Below are 16,443 nucleotides of genomic sequence, written 5' to 3'. Positions count from 1 at the left end.
CTGGAACACCCTCTGGGCCATGAGCCAACTCTGTTGTATTTTGGTGCATGGTATAGACCTTCTTATTTTACTGCTTTATGATGATGGTAAAACTTGTAGCCTTTGTAGTGCTTTGCATGCACTTTTTAATGCTTTTAGTTTTTCTGATAAACCAACTTAAGAATATGGATTATAGAATGGCATAAAACATGTATTTCAGGTTTAATATATTTTTGTCCTGTTTTTCAGATAAATATTTATCTTGCTTTTCAAATGAAGTTGCTAATATTAATCACCCCCATTCCCTAGAAGAGACAGGCCTTCCCCTCAGGCTGACAAACCAAAGAGAAGACACACAAGATAAGGGGAGAAGTGGGAGATCAGAAGTGGAGTTGTTCAGTCACCACCCACTTAAGCACATTGCCCAAAAACAGGATATTAACCACCAGTCTATAATTGGTGGCAAACTCTTGAGTCCAGGTTCACCTTCTTTAGAAGAGGCCTAATAATCAACAGCCCCTCCCTCAGAGAGGTGCTGACAACTTCCTGGACCCAGGTATGCATCCTGTCCTAGGCTCTGGTGATCAGCCATGAAGGACAAGGGTTGAGTAAACAGGTAGTGGGTCGGACTTGTCCAAGCAGTTTGTCCACATCTTCAGGCCTCAATAATTTATTTATTTATTTATTTATTAAAACATTTCTAATTGAAACCTATCCAACACAGGTAGACTAGACAGTGCTTTGGACACTTCCACTACAGGAACAATACTAAGTGTGGAGTCCAATTCATGGCAAATCTGAGCAACTTCATTGATGTAAAAGCAAAGAATCTGAGTGACTATGACCATACTTACCATGGGGTAATGTTATGCTTGCACCATCGATGATTGCTTGTGCCAACTCATGATCATTGTTCTCAAACGCATGTGCTGCAGCCTTCAGGGCATCCCAGATTTCCTTGCGGCCTTCAAAAGCAGGTGCTGTGTCCCAAAATTCATCTCTCTTGCTCCGCAGCTGTCCATCTGTCATCGGATAATCACTTTTCCATTTTGGTTTTTCCTTTTTCAGGGGCTGATTACGACCTAGTGCAACTGTGGCAAAAGAAATAAGAGGCTTTACCTTAATAAACAAACCTGCTTGTTTTCTTGGAGAGCTACTGAAGTTTGAGCAACAACTTGTTTATTTCTGCCCACGGCTCAAATACTTGTTTTATATTCTGTGTCTTGTTGCAACAGCTACTCTAGTAGCAGAAGTTCCTGGCTATCACATCAGAAGTCTTCAAAGTAATTCCCCTAAAGTCACTAATGCACAAAAAATATTAGACTGCTTGCCTTCATATACCTATGTTACTAATTTATGGCCTAAGAGGAGAAAAAACCTACTTTATAAAGCTTCTTGGCCTAGACCTTTGGAAGCAGTTGCCATAGAATATGCTATTTACACGGTTTCTCTGATCTTCCATAGACATTTGGTTTTTCCACTCTTTGTGCCATCTGTTATAGTCTGATTCATTACTCATAACAGAAATGGCTGCAAAATGCCTTTGTTCCAGCAATATGGTAAGAGGGTCCTTGTATTTGTCACAAAAGGCAACAATGTATTTCTGTCTTCTACTTCTTCATTGCCAGGGATGACCTCAACAACAGACTGAGTGGGTCATCATTAAGAGCAAGAACGTCATACAGAAAGCTTGCCACAATTCTATCTTTCTCTTATTTGCTGTGTGCTTTAGGTCTTTTAAATATTTAAAGCTAGTTTCTTAGAACAGAAATAGAACTCCCTGAAGAATGGACAGATTTTCAACGTGACTACCTCAGAGTAGAGATATTTTATGTATATGTGATATTTGAGATTCAACTCCATTTAAACCACACACACACACCCCAGAGCCAAGCAGTTTGCTATTAATTGTATTTAGATATTAGCATTCTCATAGGATAGGTTGAATTAGGCCCCGGTATTTAGTATTTCATCTGGCACCATTTGATTCCTCCGAAGCCCCATATTAATTTGGCTCCACCCTAATCTCTGTGGGCTTATGTGAGATTTCTAAGGGAAACTAGTAGTGCTTGGCTCAAGGGAGTTTATTGGAAGAAATTAAAATGCCATGAGAAACAAAGAACTTTTCCCTCTCTTTCATTCTTACAGCACATTTCAATAGACCATGTAGGTTAAGCATTGTGAAGTCAGTATTTTTCTCCTAATGCGCTGTGCAAATCCCAACAAAGCTGACAGTGAAGGAAGGAAACTGGAGAAAAAATGCACATGCCATTATATGCACACATAATTATTTTTGTGCCTGCATGGGAAAAAAAGGAACTTGTATGTAACTGGCAACCTGTCTATGCCTATGTGTTTAAGGAATTTATGGACACGTGTGTGTCAGACTGTACATTTGAGTTCTTTAATTCAGTACATTTACAATTGGAAAAAGGCCAAGAGGCAAAAGGACCCCATCCTTGCATTAAAACATATAAGATTGCTTGTGTAAGCTCTAAAATGCCCATGGCAACCCCACACTCTTCATTTTCAGATGCAGGAGAAACGTGCTCAAGAAGGCAGTCCAAGGGCAGAGGGAGAACAGCACAGAATCCTCTAGTTAGAAAAGAAGGAGGAAAAGAATCCATATGCAGAGAGCAGGAAAATGGGCATGGTCATTTAGGGATTTTTTTCCAGACAATTTAATGTTTATTTTCTTTTAGCTGACAAACAACTATTCTTATGAGACCACCTAAGGAGCCCCCTGAATCTGCAAAAACGACCACCTTATTTTTTGGGAAGTCCTGTTTTACTTTCAGTTTGATAGGTACTAGGCAGGCATGTTTCAGGGCCCTGCTTGTATTGTCTTCTATGCAACCTTTCTGATCCATACTTGTAAACAGGACTTCTCTGCTGCTACCTTTTAGCGGGTCAGAGGGTGGGAAGAGGACACACTGCTCAATTGTTCTGATTTTTATGGGCAGCTCCAGTGCCATACTTGAAGCCCGCCCGCCCGCCCGCCCGCCCTTCCTTCCCTCCCTCCCTCCCTCCCTCCCTCCTTCCTTCCTTCCTTCCTTCCTTTATAGGCTGCCTATACCTGCCGAGGCCTTCCTAGGCAGCTTACAATATTAACAAAAGAAAACACATTAAACCAATTAAAACACAACAAATTAAAACAGCTATGAAAGCAATATAAAAAGGGCCATGGCATTCAGGCTAAATGTTAAAAAACACCCTACAAAGGGATTTAAAAATGGCTTCTCCGTGTAAGCCTATCCAATAGCGAAGCTGGAACTTCCTACCCTTTATATATCTATGTGTGTCTCCCTGCCTCCTCCACTTCCAGACATTCCATTCCAATTCAATTATCAGTCTCTCAATGTTCTGGACTCCTAAGTCTGTACAGGGATGTTTCTGGGATCCTGATCCCTTAGGAGAGAGCTGCACAACTTGTGGGTCACCAGGTGTTTTTGGTTACAACTTCTTTCAGCCCCAGACATTATGAGGTTATAGGCCAGAACATCCTAAAGAATTTTTCCTAATTTTTTTTTATACTGCTGCAAACCTTGGGATGTGGGAGCTGTCTCCTGGGTGTGTGTATGGGTGTGTCATGTGTGCATTATCATTTTGATCACATGATGGCCAGTGCTCTCTTGTGTTGCTCAGAAGAAGCATTAGATGGACTAACAATGCTCTCAATAAGCAAAATAATGAAAAAGGGTGAAGTTGGTGATTTTGTGGGGTAATAATTCCTTCAAAACTCTTAAAACATTGCGCCTTGAATGAATAAAATAGTATTGCCCTAAAAAAAGGGATGCACCTTCCCAAATACTGCAGGCCCCATACTACTGTACCATGCTGGCCTGCATGGTCTTTTCTCCCAACCCTGGCAAATTTAAGATCATGACCCTGGTTTGGTAATGGCACTTTGCCTTCCTATAAAGAGCAGGGCTAACTTCCAGGAGGTGGGGCCGCATTTGTTAAGTAACCAGTGTGTGGCTTGTCTGTGAGAGAGATGTATGTATTACATGTCATGCTTTTTCCTTTAGAAGTCAAACATACCAAGGGTAGCTTATATCCTGTGGCCCTTTTGGTACATGCTGCATTGGCACAAGCTACAACTGCGCTGACCGGTATACTGCACAACAAAGTCAGGTGTTTGGTTGAATAACACCCTCCCACCAATGCTATGTGCACTGGAAGACTCAGCTTTTCTACACAAGGCACTTATTCTGTACATGTCATTCCCCACTCATAGTTGCTTTATGGATTCTTTAGACAATGATGTGACTTTCCAATTTCACTTCTATCTGTAAACAGCACTTTCCAAGATATTTTATTTTAGAACAAAAAACATGGAGTATTATTTCTGCTAGCAAAGGAAAACATGGTTTCTATTCTTGTATTTGCACTATTCTTTATATCACAGTGCCACTCTTTTCCTAGAAAACCAGGAAAGGAAACTCTTCTTGGAGCATCCACATTTCAATTCTGACATGAAACTTAAGATGCAACAGATTAATAATCTTGTGTATAAAAGCCCCTGATCATCAGTTTAAAAACCAGATCAACACTAGGAAAAAAGCTAAATAGGCTCATATCCTCTTTTGGTGACTTTTTAGAAAGGGAAATTGTACCCAAGGTACAACCCTAAACATAATTATTTCCAAGTAAATTCTATGGAAATCAATGGGATTTTTTCCCCTGAGTAAATAGGATTAGAGTTGGCCTCCACATATTCAACCTAAATATTGCACTAAAACTCAGCTTAAATCTTTATGATTTACAGTATATACAGGATAAGTGAGCAACACAGTCTAGACATCTCTTACCTGAGTACTAAATCCTCACATTTTGTCCTTCCATTTGGGTATTACATTTCTACACTGCTCAATAGTTGAAGCAGTTCACAACAATATGGCCTTGGGTGACTTTTCAACAGGCTTTCACTGAAAGCATTCTTCTCTCTTCAGGATCACAGAACGACTGCATAATTCTATCTGCTACCATCTCCCACTCTGAAGCAGTTGCCTGTCATTCTGTGTCTGACATTACAGAAGCCAAATTGTTTTGAACCAAAGTACACTTCTGCAGCTGCTGTGCCACCAAGTGCAGAGAGCTGAGGACTAATAATCAAGGCTTTCTTAATATCGAAAGCTTTATATATATTCAGCTACAAGACACTGCACTTTCTCCCTGCACACCCACAGCACCCTTATTCTGGAAAAATGCAAGCAATTACTACTTCACAGCTCCAATTTATGGGTTCTGATGGGTTCACAGGTGTAGAAAAGCCTTTCTTCTGAAAGGGTTATTAATAAACGTACCACTGAGGGAGTCTTATATTCAGAAAATAAGGTTTCTCATGTGAGTCACAAGGCAAAGAATAGTATTTACCATATTTTTCCATGTATAAAACATTTACCATATTTTTCTGTGTACAGTGGTACCTTGGCTCACGAACTTAATCCGTTTCAGGACTCTGGTTGTGACCCAAATTGGTCGTGAGCCAAGTTAAATTTCCCCGTAAGGTTCAATGTAAATAAGGTTAATTCGTTCTGTAACTATTTTTTTAATCAGAAAAATGTGAAGCAAAGTGACAAACAACAACAAAGATTGTGGCCATCTCACCCCCCCACCCCAAGCACGGCCATCTCCCTGCCCCACAGCATGACCACAATTACACCCATCATTTATTTGTTTATTTATTTATTTAGTAAACTTCTATGCCGCCCCATTCGCCGAAGCCTCGGGGTGGCTCACAGACATAAACTTCATTAAAATAATATAAATTAACAGTATAAATTAAGTTGCCCTGGCCAAAGAATAAAATAAATAAATACTATTAACAGTTAAAATGACATTTGAATAAAAAGGTCTTTGCCTGGCGCCAAAAAACAAATAATGACGGCGCCAGGAGGACCTCTCTGGGGAGCGCATTCCATAGTGCACTGGGGGGTGGGGGAGAGACAGGCATGATTGCAGGCATGCTGGGGGGGAAAGACGGGTGTGAACTTGGCCATCTCCCCCCCCCCCCGCCGCTCGCAGCATGATTGTGGCCATCTCCCCATTCGGGGGGGTGGGGAGATAGCCGAGATTGCAGTCACCGCCCAATGCAGAGTTCGTGACCTGAGTCAAAATTTTTATGAGATTTTTGTTCATGACCCAATTTGGTCGTGTACCGAGGCATTCGTGAACCGAGGTACCACTGTATAAGACAATACTTTTTCTTTAAAATACTTACCTAAAAATGGAGGGGTGTCTTATACATGGGGGGGGGCTAAGAGGAGAACTGCGGTTGCGAAACTGCCGATACCTGATCTCTTCAAACTAGCCTCATGAGCAAAACTTCTGATTGCAGAGACAAGCTAACAGGTTTCCTCCAATCATGAGCCTTATGTAACCGACATCAGCCGAGGCTGTGGAGAATGTGTAGCCCAGGGGTCTTCAAACATTTTCAACAGGGGGCCAGTTGAAAGGCAGCGGGAGCAGGCGTGCGGGGCGGGGGGGAGACTGGTGTGAGTGCAGGTGTGCTTGTGGGGGGACTGGCGGGATTGTGGGTGCATGCAAGGGGAGGCGGTGTGCAGGCGGCAAGGCAGCAGCTTGCTTGCTCAGAGATCGGTAAGAAAAGTGTGGGGCATCCTATACATGGTGGAGTCTTATAGATGGAAAAATTGGGTAAACACTGGAAATTTAATACTTGGGCTATGTTGGGTTACCACAACTCTTGTAAAATGCTTTTGGATTTCTGCTAGAATCCTTCATGCATCTTACAGTGACTCTCCTTTTGGAAACTGAGTATCCTAATCATGAGGTCAGACAGCTCTAAGTTCTCATGAAACTTGCTCCTGCAGTTCCATGGGAATGACCTCATGTGATAGTTTTGCACATAGAAGCAATAATGTAAAATGCCCTTACTGCACACATTGCACAATTCTGCACAAATGTGTGGAATTGTGCAATGTGTATAGTAAGGAACATTTAAACATTATTGTGCAATGTATACAGTACAGAACATATGAACATTACTGCTTCTGTGTGCACCATTACCGTGGATAAGAGTTATTTGGTGGCCTGTACAGGTTAAGTGGCCTGCAACATTTAAACTGGTCTTGCAAGAGCTGCTTTAGTGCAATACAGAGTGTGAAGCACATATGCAGATTAACATGCAGTCGCACTCAACAAGGATACACCACTATAATGGCTTCTGGGCATATTTCCACACATTTGACCTTCATGTTTTATATGACTGCTTTAGGAACATGGATGTGGCCATAGTACACATGCGATGTGCACAGGATTTTAATGGAATTTTGTAGCACTAAATTTTGAATGTCTGAAAAAGTATTTTATTCATCAGAGCTGGCTGGAAGATGAATAAATGTTATACCAATCAACATGCCCTCAAAATAAGAAGACTGTCAGTAACTCCTCAATGTTGAACAAGTTCCCTTCTTTCAATTTCTCAGTTGATTACTGAAGTTAGGAAACTAAGCCAAATAAAGTCTCAATCTTCTCCCAATTCCAAATTCTCTGAAGAACATTAAAAAAAAAAAAAAACTAAACTTGCACTCTACTGAGTTGTACAAATTTTCATATAATTTTCTTTCAAGCACTCAAAAAATCTTCTTTCTCTATTTCTAAGCAGCAAATCCTAGGAACAACTTCAAAAGTGATCTATGAAAATGAAAAGCCTTCAAACACTAATACAGCAAAATAACACTCATTTAAGTGTTCACCCATGCAATTGGATGGATTTAGCCCGCAGACAGTACTCCAACAGGACACATTCTAGAAAACTATTAATTTTAGACTCTGTGTGGGCACTGCACAAAGAATGTGACATCTCTTTTAAAGACAAACACATAGTCCAAAGTAGCAGATAAAAAGTTAGTTTTAAACTTTGTTTATCCAATGAAATATTTTCCATCATTACCAATTCAAAACAGCACTCACGTTTTAGAAGTGGGCTGTGAACTCATTAAAATGATGGAAGAATTTCAGAGAACAAGTTGTCAGTATTGAGTACAGCTAACAGTCTTAAAGCAAAAAAATCAAGGTGAAATATTCAATTTGAAAGGTTGGAAGTATTGACAGGAAATGTAAACTGAAGAGGTGAAAAAGTTAAAATACAACCTGCCTTAGTGGATTGGTTGTAAGGATAAAGGGGTGGCAATAGACTGGTATGCTGGTCTGATCTACTTGAAGAAATAGTGGGATGAAGATAATTTTCCCTTCAGCTGCTGATGTTCAATGTGGCAGTAGAAAAAAGATCACTTAAAAAGTGCTGACCGTCTATACAGTGTAGAACAGCAGATGTAACTATTTACAAAACATCACTTTTGTTGGCAAAGCCTGAATATTAGAGTTCCAAATTCTGTGGAACACAAGAGGCCTGAAAGCTCATTTCTCCCTGGTGACATGCTGAATTCAGGCAAAATGAAGTATTACAGAGAAATGTTCTAAAGCTTTTCAATCCCAACCCTCCCCTTCTTTTTGCACAGCGGGGAACATTTTTAAAGCCTTCTGTGTATGTTTTCAGCAGTTCATCTAATAGCCAACTAGTACCTCATCAGATTCTGAAATGCAAATTAAGCCAGCATTTATGGCAAAAATCAGTATAGTTCAATAGGCATTTGCTTCAGTAATTAGCTAGCCTCATCTTTGAACATAAACCCAAGGAATGCCAGCGTATCCCACATGAACTTTTCCTTCCTTCCCCCAAATATTAATTATAGAGGTGGTTTAGGAGTCAGTTCAAACCTTGCTGCTCTTGAACAGTTGCTTTTTTCTTCTCTCCAGGTATCTTCCCTGCTGAGCGGCTTACACTGCATGCTGCCAGAATACTGAATTTTACGTTCACAGACTGTCTTCTGTTTACAGCTTGTTTATGCTCGCTTCCTTTTCTCAAGTTTTATATCCGAGCTCTTCACTAATGATGGACCAGTCTGGGACCAATTACCTAATGGAGTCCCCAGCATGGTGCCCATGGATACTTGGCACCCATAAGGCTCCCGACCTCTTCTGATTTTTAAACAAGTCCCCTCCCCGTAACCACGAAGATGGCATGGTGCAAAGCAAAGTGAAAACCTCCAGTGCTATCTTTAAGTCCGAGAATGCTCCAGGGCCCACTTGGATGTGAAAGGTTTCCTAGAAAGCAGGAATGGTGGCGGATGCAGCCCAGAGCGTTACTCTGAAATTTGCCCAGTCACCCAGAAAAAAGAAAAATGGTAAGTTGGGGGTGATCAGGAGCATCATGGGTGGCTAGAAAGAGAGTTTTGTCCATGTTACAGATGTATGTTTTGCCAGTTTGCTTTGGTAGGTTTCTTTGTTTTGGTGAATGTGTTTTTCCTGGGTGGTTTGTGGCCATGTGCATGTTCATTTCCTAGGATATGTATGTGTGTGTGTGTGTGTGTGTGGGTTGCCGGGGTGGTTGTGTGGGTATATGGCATGTGTGTGTTTTGACCATGTGTGTGTTTCATCACCAGTTTGCCTTGCCTCGTTCACAGTTTCTTGGGTATGCTACTGTTTTCTGAGCCTCAGCAGTTTACCTTCTGTTAAATGAGTGTACTGGCAGAAACCTGGAACTTCAAAAAGAGAGTTTTGAGCACACCATTCTCTGTTTTTCACTTAGTGTAGCAAATAGGCCCATTCCTCCCAAAAGAAAGCCTTCCAAGCTTGTTGCCTCAGATTCTGAATCAAAAAAGGAGCAAAGGTAACCAACATTCCCAGAAATAAGCCAAAAGCTGATGAGAATGAAACCACATCTGGGTTTGTGAGAAACCTGTTGAAGAGCTGGAGTCTGATGGAAGTGGACTTTATTAGTGCAGTTGTACAGCATCAGTTCAAAAAGGCAGACCAGCAGAGTTGTATCATAGTTCCTGCTGACTGGTCCACAAACAGCATGAGCCACCCACCCTGAAGATGGGTGCCAGCTCCTCTTGGTTGGGAAGGGAGGAGAGCTATTCAGTCTCAAATTAAGTTCTTATCATTAAGCTGCATTTCTTATCATTAAGCCACTAACAGGAAGTATCAAGCTTTGCTGCTGTCTTCTGTTAGTGTGAAGAATGCAATACTCTTTTTTTTTTAATATCACCAAGCCAGCCTATAATGTAATACAAATTTTGGTTAGCAGCCTTTTGTCTGGATCTGCTTGGAAGGAGGGCAGCAACATGGAGGCAGAGGGAAGACCAGCTAAATTCATTAGCAAACTACATTTCCTACATCACTAGTTTGCCTTTTGGTAAATGCTTATTTTGTGATATGCCACATGCACCAAAGCAGCCATTTTGTGACAGGGAAATATCCCCTATGATAACTATTTCGTCAGATTTCCCACAACATACTCTCAAAATCTTAGCTGTGACTTCCAACCCCAAAAGGAAGGGGCTGGAAGGCACAGCCTTCTGACAGCAGAAGCAGAATAGGAATAAAGTGGCTTATGTCTATTCACTGCAAGCCAGGACAAAACCCTTTGGTATAGTTAGAAAAAGCTAACCTCCAGAACTTCCAAGCTTGTACAATGATAAAATTTGTGCTTCTGTTGTTCACTGTGGTCTCCTTAGCACTCAAAGTGAAGACTGCTTTCTTGACTCACGAAAAAGCATTCATCTTGCCGTCATCCTCTTTTGTAGAAACTGCACTTGCCTTCTTCCCTTGTCTAGCATTCCTTATTTAGGACATAGAAAGCTTTTTGGGAAGAGTTGTTGCTTCTGTCTTCTGGCCACTATTTAGCAAACTGCAGGTGCTAATTAAATATTTTGTAGCCACTGTAACCTTGTTACATATATGTCCCATGGTGGGACTTGCACAAGTAGCTTTCTTCTGTACCAAAATGATACTACCAGACAAGCTTCTTATGGGATAGTTAGTAGTCAAGGCAATTAGCAAACATGAGACTAAATATCCAATATGGTAACCTAAAAGCTAATGTAGAAAAGCTCTGACAGGGGCAAGAGGCCTGCTGAGACACCTCCAGGCACCTGCCAAGGTGGGTATCTCCTAGCATGTCATGTGCTATCCCAATGGGGACAGTGGGCCATGTATGAAGAGAAATCACCACAGCTGCTTCCAAACAGCAGGGATCTCTTGGTGCTCAACGAAGAATCCCTACAGAATGAAGGTGGGGCTTTGGAGGGAAACCTCCACAGGCCAAAGTTTCTCCATTCCTGCCCTAAATTTTAAGAATATCAATGTGGTAGTCTTTTATTGATTAGGAAGGCTCTTGGATGAAATTGTGGGTAAGGTTTTGGTTATTTAAAAATTTTGTCAAGAACATGCATTTCATAAGTGATATTGATAAAGGTATACATCTTTTAAAAAGCTTGACAAAACACATTGAACCCACGGAGTTTACTCCCTTACATCCTGGTTGCTAACTGCAGATTTAAGTTATTTATTGTCCTAAAGCTACATTATTAAAAACACAGTTATAAGTGGAAAGTTATAAGGCAGAGTCTAAACAGGGACTGTGGACCATTTTAAAATGGTCCCTTCCTTTACAAGTGATACACTTGGCACACCTGGAGGGGAATCTTCCCCTTTTGGACAGCCTTTAGCCTCTGGGCAACAGGAAGCAACACCAACAGTATACCCAAGGAGGAAAGCAGTAAACGGGCTGGATAAATGTAATTGATTTTAAAAAATAAATCAGATTTTTAATATTTAAATTGGATTTGATTTAAATTGGATTTTTAAATAAAATGCTTTTTGAGGAAAAATCTATCTAAAGATAGTTTTCTGTTTAAGAGACATTATAGCCCAAGGGTTATTCATCATGAAATAAGGATTAGTTTTTAATTATGTAGCATGAGGCTGTATATTCATAATGTTTAAATTTGTTGGCAAATGACTTCCATTCATTCATTCTCAATGTCATAATCTTCCAGAGGTTTCTATAAAATTACTGGGCATTTTTTCTATCTAGAAGATATCATTACAGATGGCTGGTTTTACAGTTCCCAAAATTGTATTTCTGCAGAGTCCACATTCCTCTTCTTCACAGCAAAATGTTATAAAATCAACAGAGTTGAGAAAAAGACCTTAATCCCATTGCTCCTTTGCAAACCTAGGTATATAAAATCAACCCCTTACCTCTTAAGTGCGAAGTTTCAAAAATCAATAAAAAGATGAGATTGTTGGGAGTGGAATAGATCTGCACAAGAAGCTAAGTGTGAAGAGGGAGGGACAAGAAGTAAAAATGAAAGTGATTACCTTGGATCCTTTTGTGTATACCCCGAGGTTTATCATACTATTTTTTCCCTGAAGGAGGAAACCTATAATGGCAGCAGACCATCAAATAGACCTAGTTTGGGAATATTTTAATGATGTTTGTCTACTACGGGTAAGGCATGTGTGCATGCAATTTATGTAGAGAACCATGATTTAAATCTAGTCTTCAAATTGATTTGATTTAAATAAAATGCACCCTGACAGTAAATGTATTAAGGTTTTCATCTGTCTACTTAACATGGTATGGGGATGAGAAAGCCTGCTAAAGATAGGCTTGGGACTAGGAGAGTAAAGCTGAGTACACCACAAAGCACAGCCATGTGAAAGCAACGGTGGAAGGAGGGAAGAAAGCTGAAGTTCACAGTGGTGTGGTGAGGAAAAGGACTGTGGTGAGGAAAAGGCTGCTCCACCCTTTCCCCTCCAAGTTGCCCCAAGTGGATATTCTCTGCTTAAGCCACCACCATGACCCCTGTGCTCATCTTCAGCAGAAGGCTGTAGTCAAAATTACTTCAAAACTACAGTAAAACAATACGGGATAAATTGAACTGGCAATGAGTTTCAGGAAAATGAATGCTAAGAACAGCAGCAACAAAAGAAAAATTGGAGTGGACATCTACCACTGAGGGAAGAGAGGCCAACTGGAAGATGAATTGGAATATGTAATTTAAGCTGTATTTCTATATGACTAGACAGCCAGACACTGCACATCTTGGTTCCAAATGATGTGCATGGTTCCCATAGGAAGAGAGAGAAAAATCAATCATATTTTATATTTAACCTGTCACCCAGCCAGCCTCCTTAACCTAGCAAAACAGCTGTTGTGCAATGTACATCTGTTTTCAAAAACTGATAAATACACACTGATTAAGTAAACACCAAAGCAGTGGGGACAGGTAGCAGGCTTTCTTTCCTTCTTTCTTGCAAATTAGTGTTGAAAGGAGAACAGTCTGGCAAACCTGTAGCACTGTGGTCTTCATTTCCCAACAACGTCTCAGGCCCCAGTATAGTATTGTAAAGGGATGCTACACGGGCGCAGGGGCCAAAAGTACTGAGGGAAAGATGGTAGCTTCTGCAGCTACTTGGACTGGCATGTTGTTCAGTGCTGCACTCTTAATTTTTAAAAAATAAAATAAAATTATGCTGTAATCTGCTGCCACACATCCTCACACTTTCCCGACTATGCTGCATGCCAGTACGGGGCCAGACATGCATGCTGGGGGCCAAAAGGAACACGCTCAAGTTACTGGTTCTATTCTGAGTTTATGGAAACAATATGCATCATCATATTTTACAGCCCACTCCATTTGAAAATTGGTGTCAACTTGGGGGGTTGCACTTGCAAGGTAGAATGTCTTCTCTAAAGTGGGCACCAAAGAGGGGTTATCAGATTGGTTTCTTGCGGCAAAAACATGTCATATGCCTCTGAAGCAGACTGTGCCCACAACTTTTATACCAGATTTTGTTAGTCTTTAAGGCGCCATGAGTCTCATGAGTGTTTTAATTCCAATGTCCCCATATCCAAAACCTATGTAGCCGCTTGAATTTTATATTTTCCTTCCAGCTCTGAAAACAGGTGCAGAAGTCAAGATCACAGCTGAACTTGAAATGTAAAATTGTAACCTGAACACACATACCAAATTTAATTCCAATATCTCAATATTCCGTGAAATTATGTCACAACCTGAATACCAAATGTTACACCAAAGGCCTCACTTCACTTGGCCAATTAACTGCCAGAAGGCCCAGCTGCTGTTCCTATCGACTAAATGAAGAGCAAATTACATGGGCAATTACTAGTAGCAAGAGACATCTGATGCATATCCATCAGACAACCCATCTTTGGACAAGCTCACAATATGACAACTGTTCTTCTTTGCCAGTTATCCACAAGTACAGGATGTCACTGAGTAGTATAATGCATTTACATAATCATGTTGGCATTTCTGGATCAAGGCAGCATTGCTGATGTATGTCTATTTGTCTGCGCCAGGGGTGGCCAGACTTGCCCAACAGAAGAGCCACATACAGGAAATGTCAGGAGTCTGAGAGCTGCAAGTGGGTGCCTGCAGGCGGCAGCAGCAGCAGCAGATGGTGAATGGACACTCATGGGTGGTGGCAGCACAGGGTGGCGACAGCGAGCCACAAAATAAACTCAAGAGCCACATGTGGTTCCCAAGTCCCGGTTTGGCCACTCCTGGTCCGTACCATCATAGGTATACACCTAAAACTTGGCTTGCCTACTAAAGGGACCTCTGTTTAGGGTGGACCTCTAAAGCAGTGTTTTTTGACCTTTCCACAGCTGGAGGCCAGTGAAAACAGGAAAACCACCTTGGGGACTGCTGAGGCAGAAATAAAAAGCACCATACACATAATACAGTATTCTGTGCATTCATTTGCAAACACAATACCAAAAAGAAAGTGAAAATTCTCCAAAACAACCAGAAACTGAGCAACAAAAAATGCCAACAAAAGAACAAAATACCAAAAACAGTGCAGCGTGGCTCCCAGCCAGCTCCCACTGGGCTGCTTCTCCCCTCCCTGGCCCCCTTGGCTGCACTGGTTCACCCCCCCCCCCATGAATGTGATGTCAACTGAGGAAAAGGTGCACTGGTTTGTGGTGAGCAGGATGCAGCTGTCCCACGGACTGGCAGGAAATCTTCTGTGGACCAGTTCCGGTCCACAGACTGGTGGCTGAAAACCACAGCTGTAACGAGATCTCCCACTATAGGGACCTCTAGGGACCTACTAGAGATGCTCACCCCTCAGTTATTTCGGTTTTCAAATGCATTAATTTGGAAGTGTCCTTGTCTTTGAAGCCTGTAGTTAACAGATGAAAACCATCCTAACTTGCACATAACTTTGCAGTCCATGTAGTTTATTTATTTATTATTTATTTATTAAAACATTTTTATGCCGCCCCATTCGCCGAAGCCTCGGGGCGGCTTACAACATAGATAAAACAAGTTAAAATCCATATAAAATAATCTTGATTAAAACTCACATTATAAAATAAGCCGCCCTGGCCAGATAAAATTCAATTGTATTTAGCATTTAAAATGTTGCTTAAATAAAAAGGTCTTAGCCTGGCGCCGAAAAACAAATAACGACGGCGCCAGGCGGACCTCTCTGGGGAGCGCATTCCATAACTTAGGCGCCACCGCTGAGAAAGCCCTTCTCCGAGTAACCACCCTCCTAATTTCTCTCACGGAGGGCTCCCGGAGAAGGGCCTCTCCCGCCGATCTCAGGGGGCGACTGGGCAAATATGGATGTAAGCGCTCCTTCAGGTAACCAGGACCCAAGCCGTTTAGGGCTTTATAGGTCATTACCAACACCTTGAATTGGGCCCGGACTTCAATGGGGAGCCAGTGAAGCTGACGGAGAACTGGCGTCATGTGAACATAACGTCCAGTCCCCGTCAGCAGCCTGGCAGCTCTATTCTGAACCAATTGAAGTATCCGGACCGTCTTCAAGGGTAGCCCCACGTAGAGCGCGTTACAGAAGTCAAGACGGGAAGTCACCAGCGCATGAGTCACTGTTGCAAGGCAGTCGTACTCCAGGTAGGGGCGCAGCTGATGAATCAGCCGAAGCTGGAGGAAAGCGCTCCTCGCCGCTGTTGTCACCTGAGCTTCAAGTGAAAGCTCCGGGTCGAGGAGCACTCCCAAGCTGTTCAAAGTGTGTGTGTGGGTGGGAGTAATCTGAGTTATATGGCTGCCTCTCCCCTTGGCTGTGGGGCAGCCCTCTTCAGGGGAATGGAGTAGACAGACCCTTCCCTGAGGGGGCACAGAGATGCACCAGGGAAGAGAGCAAGCCTAGGGGCGCTAGAAACCATGGCTTCATTCATATGAGGTAGGAACGAAGTATCCGACTTCGTTAGCCATGTAACCTCACTTGAAAATTAGCTGTATCAAACTAAGGCTCACTCCCAGCACAGACACATATTACGCCTCGTCTCAGGATTCCACTTAAGCATGGATTAAGGTAGCCGAAGTCAAGGGTGAAGGAGGGGTTCTGACCCCACGGCAAGCTTCTCCAAGTGCAAGGCAACAGGCTTTAAACCAAATCCTGGGAAAAAACTGAGAGAGGCTGGGAAGCTGGTTCAGGTTGAATAACTTCTAACGGATAAAGAGGAACAGGTTTCTGATTGCTCAAATGGCAATGGGGAAGGCACAGACCAGAAGCATTCAGTGGAACATGATAACCACTCAGAGAAACCTAAAGAAAGCAGGAGACAATGCTCTCGTAAAAGACTCTGGA

The 16,443-nt window shown here is 42.0% G+C and overlaps 1 protein-coding gene across 2 annotated transcripts in view; it reads right to left on the bottom strand.

Annotated features, from left to right (window-relative positions):
- The window catches only part of UBTD2 (ubiquitin domain containing 2), a 70,660-nt gene that overhangs the window by 24,427 nt on the left and 29,790 nt on the right, over positions 1-16,443 (bottom strand). For both annotated transcript variants that reach the window (XM_044454488.1, XM_044454489.1), the window contains exon 2: positions 834-1,070. In XM_044454488.1, the coding sequence (XP_044310423.1) occupies positions 834-1,070 (237 nt within the window). The remainder of the gene's footprint in view (positions 1-833; positions 1,071-16,443) is intronic.

The sequence above is a fragment of the Varanus komodoensis genome, unplaced genomic scaffold (assembly GCF_004798865.1).
Source record: "Varanus komodoensis strain SLA01 unplaced genomic scaffold, ASM479886v1 scaffold7_3, whole genome shotgun sequence".
Lineage (NCBI taxonomy): Eukaryota > Metazoa > Chordata > Lepidosauria > Squamata > Varanidae > Varanus > Varanus komodoensis.
Note: the sequence above shows the minus strand (reverse complement) of the source record. Positions and strands in the feature narration are given on the sequence as shown.